This window comes from Phaethon aethereus, assembly GCF_964289735.1.
Source record: "Phaethon aethereus genome assembly, contig: HAP1_SCAFFOLD_755, whole genome shotgun sequence".
In the NCBI taxonomy this organism is placed as follows: domain Eukaryota; kingdom Metazoa; phylum Chordata; class Aves; order Phaethontiformes; family Phaethontidae; genus Phaethon; species Phaethon aethereus.
In genome coordinates this window covers 1-12,472 of record NW_028113956.1, presented here as the reverse complement: position 1 = coordinate 12,472, position 12,472 = coordinate 1, and the positions used below count along the sequence as shown (strand labels likewise).

The 12,472-nt window shown below is 61.6% G+C and overlaps 1 protein-coding gene across 1 annotated transcript; it reads right to left on the bottom strand.

The window, feature by feature from the left end:
* Positions 1-596: 596 nt before the first annotated feature.
* Positions 597-12,351, bottom strand: LOC309416463 (kinesin-like protein KIF1A; the record flags this gene model as incomplete). The annotated part of the gene is made up of 18 exons (XM_082016009.1): positions 597-623; positions 2,585-2,690; positions 3,063-3,147; positions 3,240-3,306; positions 3,420-3,528; positions 4,269-4,324; positions 4,419-4,537; positions 4,915-5,005; positions 5,367-5,535; positions 5,700-5,838; positions 6,151-6,236; positions 6,316-6,434; positions 9,871-10,137; positions 11,032-11,169; positions 11,259-11,437; positions 11,590-11,738; positions 11,876-11,969; positions 12,220-12,351. Coding segments are annotated over 18 exons (2,132 nt in total), but the record flags the coding sequence as incomplete, so codon positions are not given.
* Between the last annotated feature and the right edge of the window lie 121 nt (positions 12,352-12,472).

Sequence of the window (12,472 nt, the reverse complement as noted above, 5' to 3'; positions counted from 1 at the left end):
CACGTACGGGTGTATGCATCCACCATTGTGCCTGCATACAGACACACGCTGCCCATAAGCCGCATCTACGCACGCGGGACTACCATGCACGGGGTGGGCAGCCGCTGCGCATGTCACCGCACCAGCCGGCGGTGCTGCCATCGTCACCCGGCGGTGCTGCCATCATCACCAGGTGCCCAGGAGAGGCCTGGAGGCATCACACCAGCCCTGCAGCTAATCCAAGCGGCACCAGGGGCCGAGCTGGGGCTGGGGTGGGAGGCGGCAGGGCGGCACACTCGGTGCCAGATGCCAGAGAGATGGGAGAGCAGCAAAGTCAAAAAGCAAGAAGAAAACCCAGATCAGGCGATGGGGACGTAGGCGTGCGAGGGGGAGTGGCAGCCAGCAAGAGCACGGCCCAAACGAACAGCAAAAGGGGCCGAGTGAGCGAGGGGTGCCAGGGTGGGAGGGAGGAGGGACGGGGCATGTGGAGGGATGGGGGGCTGAATGGCCAAGTGCTGCCTCTGGCGGGAGTGAGAGCGCTGAGGCGAGGGGGGGAGAAAGAAAGAAGGGAGGGAGGAAGTCGGGGTGGAAAAAAAACCAATGGAAACAAATAATACCTAGGCATATCCGAATCAAGAAACTGCCTGCGAAAACACAAAACAATCACATGGTTAGTGTGGGCTTGGATGGGCAGCAGCAGCGGAGAGGAGCGAGGGGGGACCCTGGGCACTGCCCCCCGCACCTCCTCCCTGGGTGCTTGATGCAGGGATGGATGGGTGCCGGGGAGGGAGCTGTACTGCTCCGCCCCATCTCCTCCTGAGCGGCTCTGGGGGACTGGGGAGGCTGGGGCGAGAAGCCAGGGCAGCTCTGGGTGATGGAGGCTGCATGGCGTAAGGCAGCGAAGCAGGGAGCACAAGCAGCCGGGGAGGGGGGTGAAGCGAGCCCTGGCCCTGCCTGCTGCCCTCCTTCTGCCCGTCCTTGCAGGCTGCTGGGGCTGAAGCATGCGTGCCTGCATGCAGGATGGAAGCAGGGGCTTGTGGCAAGCACCCCTCGGCATCCCGCGGGAAGCTGGCCGCCCCCTCCTCCCCCTGCCTGGCCCTGGACAGGCTCGACGGGATGGATATGGGGCAGATACAGCGTGCATGCCAGCCTGTGGCCCCAAACTGGGGCTGGCCCTGAGGCATTGACCCTCTGAGCGTGCAGGTGAGGCGGGCTCGTGCAAAACCCAAGCTGCCCGCCTCCCTGCTTCTCTCCACACCTTAAGCATCCCCCCAGCCCGAGCTGTGTCCCCTTGCCCTGCAGGACCTGTGGGGGGAAGGCAGGAGTGGGAGGCACATCTGCCCTGCCAGGCTACACTAGAGATGCTGAAGATCCGATCTGGCTGCACCCAGGACCAACTGGCCTCGGGAGCTGACTTACAAAAGAGCACAGTCCCAGGAGACCATGGGTGCCACAGCCACCCAGCTCCCAGCAGCCCAGCAAAAACCACCACAGCACTGCCAGGCTGATCCCTCCTTGCCCAACCGTCCCCGCCTGGCCTTGCTCTGTTGTCCCTGTGGCTGTGCCGAAGTCTCCTGGTCTGACATTCGCACACATACCCGACCCTGTGGTTCGGCTCTGCTGCCAGGTACCGCATGCCTGTCACTCCACCGTGCCCAGGAGCTGCCCTGGGAGCGCTGCAGGGTGGCACCTCCTGTCCAGACCCCCAGCCATCCTCCCCCTGAAAACACCCTGCCTTGAGGCAGGCCACCTTGGGGCAGTGGCGACCCCAAAGAAAATGAGGGGAAAAGTGGTCCCCACTTCCCACCAGGGTTGCCTACACCAGCAACTGCCACATGCACAGCCCAGGACCAGTCCTGCTGCTCCCAGTGTTGCCAGTCACTGTCCCTGTCTTGTCACGGCTGCCCACACACACGCATTCTGGCCAGGGACCCCCGCCAGCCCCCCTGAATTTTGCCAGCAGCCCTAGTGCAGAGGAGAGCGCTGCCCTCTGCACCCACCACTGCCCTCCACCACCACAGGACCCATCCAGGGAGATCTCAGAGATCAAAAACCTCTGGCCCCACTGCCCCCACACCCCTGCCAAAGCCACCTTCAGTCCCCCAGGCCAGGCATGAAGGGGCAGGCATCCCCAAAGTCACCCGGCAGCAACGGGGGATGGCTTTCCTGCATCACTGCTGCACAGATGGGGACCAGCCATGGTCACCAAGTGGCCTTTCCAGCAAGTTTGGGACATGGGACAAACAGCCCTTCACAGCAGGTCCCGTCCAGCTGCAGGGTCGGTACATCCTCCTGGTACTGGTACTGACCAGCTCTCTGTGCCAGGTGGTCACAGCCACCACTGGAGAGCAGGACCCCCATACAAATTCCCTGTAGTGCCAAAGCCCAGCACAGAGAGGCCTCAGGGAGGAGGAGGAAGGGGGCTGGCAGCCCTGAACCCCGAGACCCTCTGCGGCTCCAGAAGAGCCCAACCCCCAAGACAGCAATGGGTCAGCAAGACCCTGCGGAGGGGTCAAGAGCCCCCCCAGGGCAGAAAGGGGCTCCCCACATCCCCCCCCAGCCCTCGCCACAGCAGGGGAAGAGCAAGAGAAGCAGCAGCACGCACCGGTCATCCTGGGAGGGGTGGATGTAGCCAGAGGAGAGGATGTTCAGAGACAGGATGTTTGGGTCAATGAGAGACTCGTCTGCTTCTGGGGTGTTCCGGATCCGACCTGCAAGTGCAGCATGGGGACGCCACTCAGGTGATAGGTGGTGCCCGTGTGACAGTCCCCACAAGGGGCAGGGCAGCCCGCCTGCCTGCATCCCCCAGCAGCATCCCCATCACAGGCAGCAGCTACCCGGTGCTTGGCCACTCAGTGCCAGAGGTCCTGGTCCAGCTCGTGGATGCAGGACCGAGGCATCCTGCTCATGCAGCATCCTGATGTCACCTGCTGGGCAGCTGCTGCTTTGCTATTGCAGGTCAGGAGGGTAGATGAGGCGTAAAGCCCCACATGGGAACGTGGGCAAGAAACAGCCCAATATGATGCTCGGGAGCTTGGCGGGCTGGGGGTTGCTCACAGCCCACCCAACCTGGCTCAGCTTACCCACAACCAGCTCCCGCACTTCCTTCCAGCGGATGAGGCTGCCTGTTTCATGCACCAAGGTGACGGTGATTCTCCTCTGGATGCCCTGAGACCCCAGGAGGACAGAGAGAAGGGGCAGTGGTTAACACAGCTCTCAGGAGGAGCCAGAGCCAAGAAGGCATCTTGGGGAAGGAATACCTGGTGGAGGAGGAAGGTCCCATGGCACGGCATGCCTCCACGGTGGTCCACGACAGCAGGGATGTAGCTGGAAGAGAGGACCACAGCATGACACAGGGAGACCCATCAGCCCGCCCAGATGTGCCGAGCACTGGGCAAATCACTGTGCTGCCTCCCTCACCCCTTTCCAGCAGGACTTACTCGCCGTTGGCCTCCAGTTCACAGATCTCGAAGAAGACCATCAGGTCATACTTGCACTGGCACGGGCCAGCACTGGGCCGAGTCATGGTGCTCAACTTTGTTGCAGGCACTGCGGCAGGTTGGAAAAACAGCTTGAAGGGTGAGCTTGCCGCTGACATTTGGTGTGAGGCGTGTGACAGCAGGCAGAGTACGGGCAGAGCAGGCAGGGACCATGGGGAGACAGACGGAGGTGGCAGCAAGGCAGGAGGGAGTGCACAGAGGGGAACAGCCCCATCCCAAGAACCTTACTGACCACCTTGGCATGCCTTCTGTCATTCCAGTGTGGAGCAGCGAGGGTGTCAGGATGTGACCGGCCTCACCCATCCCCAAGATGCATGCCCTGAGCCCATGGCACTGGCACAGACACATCCCAAACCACGCACCACCACTCCAGGGACCGCTCGAGGACAGCGCTTGGGCACAGCCGGAGGGAGGCTCCCCCCGTGCTGGCATGGGGACTGCACACCAGTGCGCTGCAAACCACGGCGCTCACCCAAACCCCAACAACTTGGGTCTCAGTGGCCAGAGCACAGCAGGGACCCCACAAATCCTGCGGGATGGCAGGGCTCGGTGGCCGTCTGAGCCATCCAGGGCGGGCAGCGTCCTCCCTGCCACTTGGAGGAGGCGCGATGGGGGTTTTGCATCAGCCGAGTGCTGCAGGAACGGGTGCCAAGGACTTTCAGGTGCTCTGGACTGCAGTACATTTTTTGGTGCCCCTAGGGTCCTAACTGGTCCCGCTGGGGAAGGGGATCCTGCACCCAGCAACAGGGATCATGGGCGGGCAGAGGAGCAGGAGAGCAGATCCCCTACCTGGTTTGGAGAGTGGCATCACACGGGGGAAGTGGCGTCGGGATGGCCTCAGTGGGCTGCAGAGAGAACCAGCTCAGTTAAAGCATCTACAGGGACCGCCGAGCCCAGCCAACCCCACCTAGGCCCCGGGGTGGCCCAAGGTGCACCCACCTCAGGACGTCCTTGCAGAGAGGTGGGAAGGGGTGCTGCTGGTAGTGCCCGAAGACTTCAAATACAATCGGCTGGCTCTTGATGTATTCAATGAAGGACTTGGTCACCTCCACAGCAATCTAGAAGAGAAAGATCCGTTGATGGTACAGCTTAGCTGGGAAAGGGACGCAGCTGGCAACGGCACCGAGGAGGTGGAAGGGTGCAAGCCTGTCCGATCCCCTGCATTGCTCACCCATCCCCTTCCCCATGGTCCGGGAATGCTCCCCCCACCAAGACCACTGCTGTGAAATCCCAGCTTTTTCGGGTGCAGGGTGGCAGCTTTTGGTCTTTCCCCCACACATCCACTTTGTCTGAGTTGGGCTTAGCTGGGTGGCTGTGACAGGCTGGCAAAGCCAGGAGGAAGCTGCTCAGCTGGGGAGAAGATCCAGCCAATGGCCCAGCGGACACCCTGGCAGCTGTGGGCATGAGGGGGTGTGGGCAGGGGAGGGCTACGCACATTTTGGACATGATAGAAGCCCAGTGGTGGCCCCCGTCCCGTGTTCTTCAAGGGCTCTGTCGAAAAGGCCTCATCGTGGCGATGGATGAAGCTGCAGAGGGAAGGAAAGTGGCTCGGGGGCTGCGGGATGGCAAAATGCCAGAGCAGGGAGGGTAGAGACGGCAGGGACCAAGAGAAGAGCCTACTCCCCCCAGGATGCTGCCCCATCCCTGGGCTGGCACAGGGCCCCCCAAAGCCAATGGCACGATGGCAGTCTCTCCTGCCTTTTGGCAGCAGCCAAACAAGGTACCAGCCAAGTGCATGGACTCAGCACACAGCCCTTGATTTTGCCTCCCCATCAATGAAAGGCTCAGAGATGGGGGGGCTGGGGCTCCCCGACATTCACTGCCAGCCCCGAGGCAATGGCTGGCGCACGGTGGGAGATGCAGGGCTGGGGGACACCAGGGACTCACTTGAACTGGCAGAAGATGTCTGCATATTCCGCAGAGATGCTGGAGGCTTGCAGGACCGTCACGCGGAAAGTGAAGATGCTGCCCAGCTTCAGGTGCTCCAGAGCTGTCTCCAGCGGCCCATCTGGTGCAGTTTTCTCGGGGCTGTCCAGGAGCAGGTCCTCTGGGGTCACTGCGGGAAGGGGAGGGTCCTCAGCAAGGCAGGGGGGTCACCCCCCTCAGTGACTGCCAGCAGCCCTGCACCAGGGCAGTGGGCTTTCGATGCTTGGGTGGGCGCGGGAGGCTGGGTGCTGGGGTGGTGGGCCGCTCCCCAACCACTTGTCAACACCTCCTCACCTGCGCAGGTGTTGTTGTTGACTTCATCAGCAGACGGACCCACGTCGCTGACCTGCCCCTGGCCTTCAACGATGCGCAGCTCCTCCTGGGAGGTCCCCGAGCGAGACATCCCCACGGCTGGGCATGACTCCGACTGGAACTGTGCCAGGAGTGGGGCTCAGGGATGCTGGTGGTCCCCAAGGTGGTCCCACCCGTGCCACTGCCCTGAGCACCGGGGCATGTCCAGCTCTCCCCCCCCACCCAACGGCAGCCCCCACCGGGACATGGGCAAGAGTGGGGTGCACCACTGGGTGCCAGAGGGCTGGGGGCTGCCAGGTGGACCGGGAGCACAGTCCCTTCAGCGTGATGCCTGCACCTCTGGGAGGCTGGTGGTCCCCATGGGGGAGCATCGCCATGGCAGGCACGGGTCTGTGGTTCCCAGGCACCCACCAAGAGCCAGCCGTCAATGTACCTTCTCAAAATGCTGGTCGTCGAAGGATATCTTGGCTGTCCCTGACTGCCGCACGCCAGAGCCGTAGTCGGGGGCTTCCTCATCCGCTGGAGGAGGGATGGGGGTGAGCTGGCACGGGTGGTGCGGAGATATGAGGGGCACATTTTGGGGGGGTCCTCCTCCTACCTGAGATGGCCTGGACGGCCACGCGCAGGAAGCCCTTCACCTCGCCCTTCTCACTGACGATGGCCACGCGGTGGACCAGGGGCACAGGGTAGAGGAGGTTGCTCAGGTAGACGAAGGCCCTGCCGGAGAGGGGGGGAACACACACAACATGGGGGAGAGCGGTCACTGCTCCCACCCGCGGGTCCCCAGGCACGGGTGGCGCGGCCGGTGGCGGCCAGGATCCCAGGTCACCGCTCACGGCGCGACCGCGGCGCTGCAAAGCAAAACTAAAGAGAAGGCAGCCAGGGCCAGCCGAGAGGGGATGGGGAGCGGGAGCGGGCGGGCAGCGTGCCGCAGGCAGGCGGGCGGGCGGGCAGCGCGCTGCGGGCAGCACCATGAAGCAGACGGGGCTCGCATACCTCTCCGGCTGTCACCTCCGTGGCGGGCAGGGAGGGGAGGGGGGCTGTGCTGGTGCCACCATGAAGCTGGGAGGGAAGAGGACCTTCTCTGCGGTGGAGAGCCGGAGGACTAGGGCAGGAGGTGCTGCAACGACTCAGGGCGGCTGCGGAGTCACCGTCGGGGGACAGGGGCAAGGCGGGGGGGAAAGGGAGGGTGATGAGGGAGGTAGAGGCCGGTGGGAGTGAAAGAGGGGAGAAGAGGAATTCCTGGCCAGAGGCCAGAAGCCTCTAGAGATGAACTTGCTGGGGAGGTCCTGGCCCCGGCACTGCCCACGGTGTCGCAGGACCGCTGGTGGCTACAGGTGGCCTTTGCCTGGCTGGGAGGGAGGCTGCACAGCATGGCTGGCAGCATCGGTGGCATGTGTCCCCCTGCCCCATCCCTTCACATGTGTGGCTTCAGGGTCCTGGCTGCCCACCAGCATGTTACAGGGACGGCACAGCCAGCTTGTCCCTGTGGGTGAGGCAGGAGCTGCCCGTTCCCCATGGGGCAGGTGTGAGCCTCCTTGCTGTCCTCCACAGCATCCAGGTCACCGACACTACCATGGCAAGGTGTTGCGCTTGGGGTCCAACATGATGGTCACCATGTCTCTGCCAGCACCTCCTGCGAGGCCACAGCTCCATGTTTCTCAAATGTTTTGTCTCCTCTTGGCGCCTTCCTCAACCTCGCCACCACCATTTGACAGTCCTGGTGCTCTGGCAATGGCAGTGTGCCGTGCCCTCAGCAGTGACAAGTCACCTCCACAGCCTTTGGCACCAAGCTCCCTGCTGAGAGGAACTACCCTTGCTCGTGGGCTGGCACTGCTCCCAGCAAGAGGGGGTGCAGCGTGCCCAGCACCCCTCTCTAGGGTGCCCACCAGCATCTTGACACGCAGCATCTTTGGGTATCGTGGGGCGCGATGGTGCTTGGACTGGCCAGGACACTTCTGCTTCGGGAAGCTCCCATGAGCATTGCATCTCCAGGTGGCTGGCAGTGCTGCTCACGATGTTCCAACCTTGCAGGCATCTTTGCAGACATCCAATGCCACCCAAAAGTGCCCAGGGGGCTCTTGCAGGAGGCCCTAGCCCCATACTCACAGCCTGATCCCCAAAGTCCAGGGGTTACCCCTGCTCTGGTGACTCCCATTGGACTCCAACTGCTGCTTGAGGCTTTTTCCACCCAAAGCATCTCCAAGGACTCAAATTGTGGAAGCAAAGGTGATGCCCCGTCACCATCTCCTGCCAGGCCCATCTCACCCTATCTCTTCTTGGAGGCCACCAGGGACAAGTGGCTCGACCATGCCAGGTCTTCCCAGCAGGACCACATGCCTGGGGCAGAGCCCTGTGACCACGGGGAGGTTTTGAAAGCACAGGGATGTGGGTGCGCCCGCCCGCCCGAAATCACAGGGCAGCTGGTGTTGAAGCCGAGGGGGTGGAGAGGGGAGGAAGGAGGGTTAGGGGAGGGGGGGGCAGGCGGGGAGGAGGGGGACAAGTGTGTCACTAGAGGAAGGAGGGCAGGGACACTAACCACAAGATTGGTGAGGTGCAAAGATGGCATGCTCAGACCAAAGAAAAGCCTTTCCAAAGAAGACGAAAGTGAAGTAACCCCAATTTTCGCTAAAGCTTTGGAGAGATAGAGCCAGCAGCTAAAAAAAAAATCCAAAAACTAAAAACAAACAAAAAAGAAAGAAAAAAAAGAAAGAAAAAAAATCAAAGACAAGGATCCAATCATAAACCAATTCAAGCACACTTCACAAGAAATGTGGCCGGCGGAGCTGCTGCGCGGGGAGCCAAACCCAGGGCAGACTCAAAAGAAGTCAGAAGGTGCCGAGCTCTGGGGAATGTGCCCCCGGCATGGAGCGGGGCCACTGCCACAGGGCCGTGTTTGGTTTTTTGAGGTGCCCCTGAGAGCTTTGGGGTTTTTTGATGTGGGTTTTTTTTTTAATAAGGAAAAAAGGAAAAAAAAGAAAAAAAAAAGGGGGAAGAACCCAGCTCTTTCGGTCTGAGGCTGCGGGACTCTTACCCCACCTCCGCCCTCTCTGCCTGTGCTGGTCCCCCTCCTCCCCACCTTGCTGCCCACAACCTGCCTGGCAGGGATAAGCCTGTCTTTAGCACACCGAGGAAGAAGAGCTCCATCTCCACCCGTTGGGGCAGCCCCAGCAGGGAGAGGTTCACCATCATGAGCCCCTCTGGCTCCTGCCTGGGGCAGAGGCTCCGGGACCAGCTCTGGCCACAGACCCCCCTAGGAAAACCCCAGAGCAGAGCTGGCAGCACTGCATCTCATTTTGGCAATGGGCAGATTGCAACCGGGTTTTGTGGCCACAGACAGTTTTGTGGTGGCTACTGGGTTTCTCTGGGCCGAGATGATGGAGCCCAGGGGTGTCTCTTGGACAACAGGTATGAGAAATCAAAGCTCTTGTCCTCGCTGGAGCCAAGGAAGAGCCTGCACTTGGGTCCCTGCGACCTCCCTGAACATCTCCTGGGCCCAGCCGGCAGGGATGGCCCCAAGCCAAGCACTGGGTATGGATGGCGAGAGAAAATGCTGCTTTTCGTAGAGCCCTCCTCTTGCTCCCCCCCCCCAAGTCTCCCCTCGCTCCCCTCGGCTTTGTCCCCCTGGCCACCTGGGGACATCCAAGCCTTCGCATCTGGGGGGCTCACACTGACCAACGCAGCCGGAACGGCCAAGCTGGTGCCAGAGGCACACGCAGCTTTGAAGTGCCTGCACGTCCCCAGCCAGTGGCACTGCGGGGACACCCCGAGCCAGGTGGGAAGTGGCCCTCCCTGGGACAGAGACACCCAGGACCGAGACTCCCGTGTGGCTCCCCTGGGTCCTTTGGTGCTGGAGACATGGCAGAGCTCCCCTTCCCAGAGGCCGCCCCAAAGAGGGACCTGTCTAAACGGTGGAGCTGGGGCCATCCGCCTTTCCCCACTACCCCCTGCTGCCACTGTGCTCGTCACAGCCCTGCCTCGGTGGGCACCTCGCCGCCCTGCTGCGCGCCCTGGGCTCGGCTGGCAATGCCGGCTGGCCAGCCACCCCTTGCGCTTCCGGGACACCCCGGAGGTGGGAGTTGTGTCCGAAAGCAGTTCCCTCATGAGAAAGAGCTAGTTCCTTCCCGGCATGCTCTCCTAAAACCTCACCAACCTTCCTACTAAACTGAACAGGGGGGAGCGGTCGTAAAACGGATCCCGGCCATCACACAGCGGGCACTCCGGAAAGATGTCTTCCTCCAGGTCCTCCGCCTCCTCCTCCTCCTCCTCCTCCTCCTCCTGCCCCTGGTGCTGCTCGTCAGCAGGCTCGGTGATGTCGGAGTCGGGGTTCGAGAAGGTAGGGGAGGGGGTGAGATCAGCCATGCGCTCGCTCATGCATGTGTTGAAAAGAGGAGAGCTGTTGCAGCCAGAGATATCTGAACTAAGGTTAGTACAACAAGATAGAAGATAAGTTAACACCAGCTGTTCCAAACAGAGAGAGCAAGAATAGGAATTTTGGGTTTTTTTTGGATTGTGGGTTTTTTCTCAGATGGGTTTTGGGGTGGGTTTTTTTCTGCTTAAACCAAGGGATGTTGGGAAATAAAGACCTGCCCGTCCGGTGTGTCTCTAAAGGAAGCCACCAATGGCCATCAGCTATAAAGGGCGGAGAAAAGAGCGACCCAAGGAACCGGTGCAAATAGTGGGAATTCGCCTCACTGGCTTTGTGGTCAACATGGGGATGGAGGAGGTGGCACAAGGCTCGCTGCCACCCCTGCTGCCAAAGGGAATCTCTCCACATGCCGTGGCACAGGGGAGATGCCTCCGCAGCAGGTAGGGTTGGTCGGGCCATGCGGCTCAGTCCCCTGCTCCCCCTGCCCACCGGGGCAGACCCCTTCTCCAAGGCAGCCTGTCCTCGTCGCCAGCACTGCACCCTTCCAACCGGTGTGCGGGAAGCACACGGAGACACACGGCACATACCGTACAGACGGATGCTCGAACACCAACGCGTGCACATGGACACGTTCCCGCCGGGGTGGAGGTCGCAATGGCACGGGCTCTCAGCCTGCTGGACAGCCATGGCCCCCCACCTCCCACCGGCAGCAAGCCAGGAGCCCGTGCCGCACAGCGCTGCGTTACAGCAGGCAGCGGGAGCATTGCCAGCAGCTTGCGGGTCCCTCAGGGTCCCAGCAGCCAATGCAGAGAACCATCACAGGCAAGATGGGCCCTGACCAGCACCGGTGGGACAACACCCCGTGCACGGCAGAGCCGGCGGCACTTCCTCCTGCAGGGCTGCCTGCGGGTCCCAGCCGCGCTTAGAAGGAGCCGAAGCGCTCACCTGCCGACCAGCCTGAACCACGGGAAGCGGTCGTAGAAAGGATCTCCACCGGTCACCACGTTGTCACAGTCCTCGATGACACTAGAAGGCACTTCTGCTGCACGGTCATACATTTCACGCATCAGGTCCAGGCGTTGCCTGCAGGCAGAGGGGGATACGGCAAGCAGCAGTGAGAAACTGGGCTGAGGCCAGCCGAGCCCTTCCCGGCACAGGCGTCGTTCACGCACCTCAGCTTCTCCAGGGTCCAGTAATGTGTCGCCCCATTCTTCTGGTCCTGCACCTCTACAGCCACGATGGTCCGGGGGAATGGCCGCTTCTCCCGGTCCTTGGCAGCATCAGGAGGCAGCAGGTCGGGAGGGAGAGGCGAGTACAGTGTGTCCGTGAGGAGCACAAACTGGAACTGTACCTGGAGAGCGGCAGAGGGGAACAGTGAGCTGCCCAGGAGGACAGCAGCCTCCATGTGGTGCCTTCGGCAACACCCTCCTCGGCACTTCCCCGGCTGTCCACACTTCTGCCATGGGTGCCACAGCAAGCCAGAGAGGAGCCCCAGGCACCCACCTTCTTCTTCAGCTCCACGCTGATGGCGTTGGCTTCCTTGAGGAAGATGGCATTGCCCCATAGCAGGTCACGGAGGGAGGTGAACTGGTACCACTTCCACTTCCTAAAGGCCCAGAGGGCCAGCTCAAACTCCCGCTCCGTCCACTGCACTGTGGGCACATGGAGGAACAGTCACCCCAGTGCTGGGAGGGAGGACATTGGTGCAGAGGTGCCCAGGGGACCTACGGTCCACTCTTCTTGCTCCCACAAAGAGCATCAAAACCCTGTGGTGGTACCCAGCCCTCACCTTCATCCTCAGGTTCTTCCTCTTCCTCGTTTGCCTCAGGGTAATACCTAGAGTCCATCTGCTTCTGCAAAGCCTCCAATTTGCTCTCATAGTCCTGGGGGAAGCAGGGAGAGGGATGATGCAACCCACAAGGTGTGACCTTCCTCTATGCTGCCACACAGAGCTCTCCCCCCGCTGCAGGAACCTGGCCTCCCTCCTCTGGATCCGTGTTTATGGGGGACAACCCCAGGAAGAACAGGTTTGCCCTTGTTTTCAGGACACACAGAGCCACCCCATGCAAATAATCTGACAGGACTCAGTCATGTCTGGGCAGCCTGAGAAGGAGCCAGGTCCTGGCCACCTACCAGCCTCTGCTGCTCAAGAAGGTAATTTGCCTCCTCCCGCTCCCTCCGGTACTGGTCCTCCAGTTCCTGGAGCCTGGGGGGAATGGGGAAGGAGAGGATGACAAACCTGGAGCTGGATACTGAACTCCCCATTGCCCCAGCCCCTGTGCCCTCACCGTCCCACATTAAACCCCTGCCCTTTCCCCCCGCCCCGTGTGCATCCCCGTAGGAAACCGCATCATCATGGGGAAGAGCCATGTCTTCCGCTTCAACC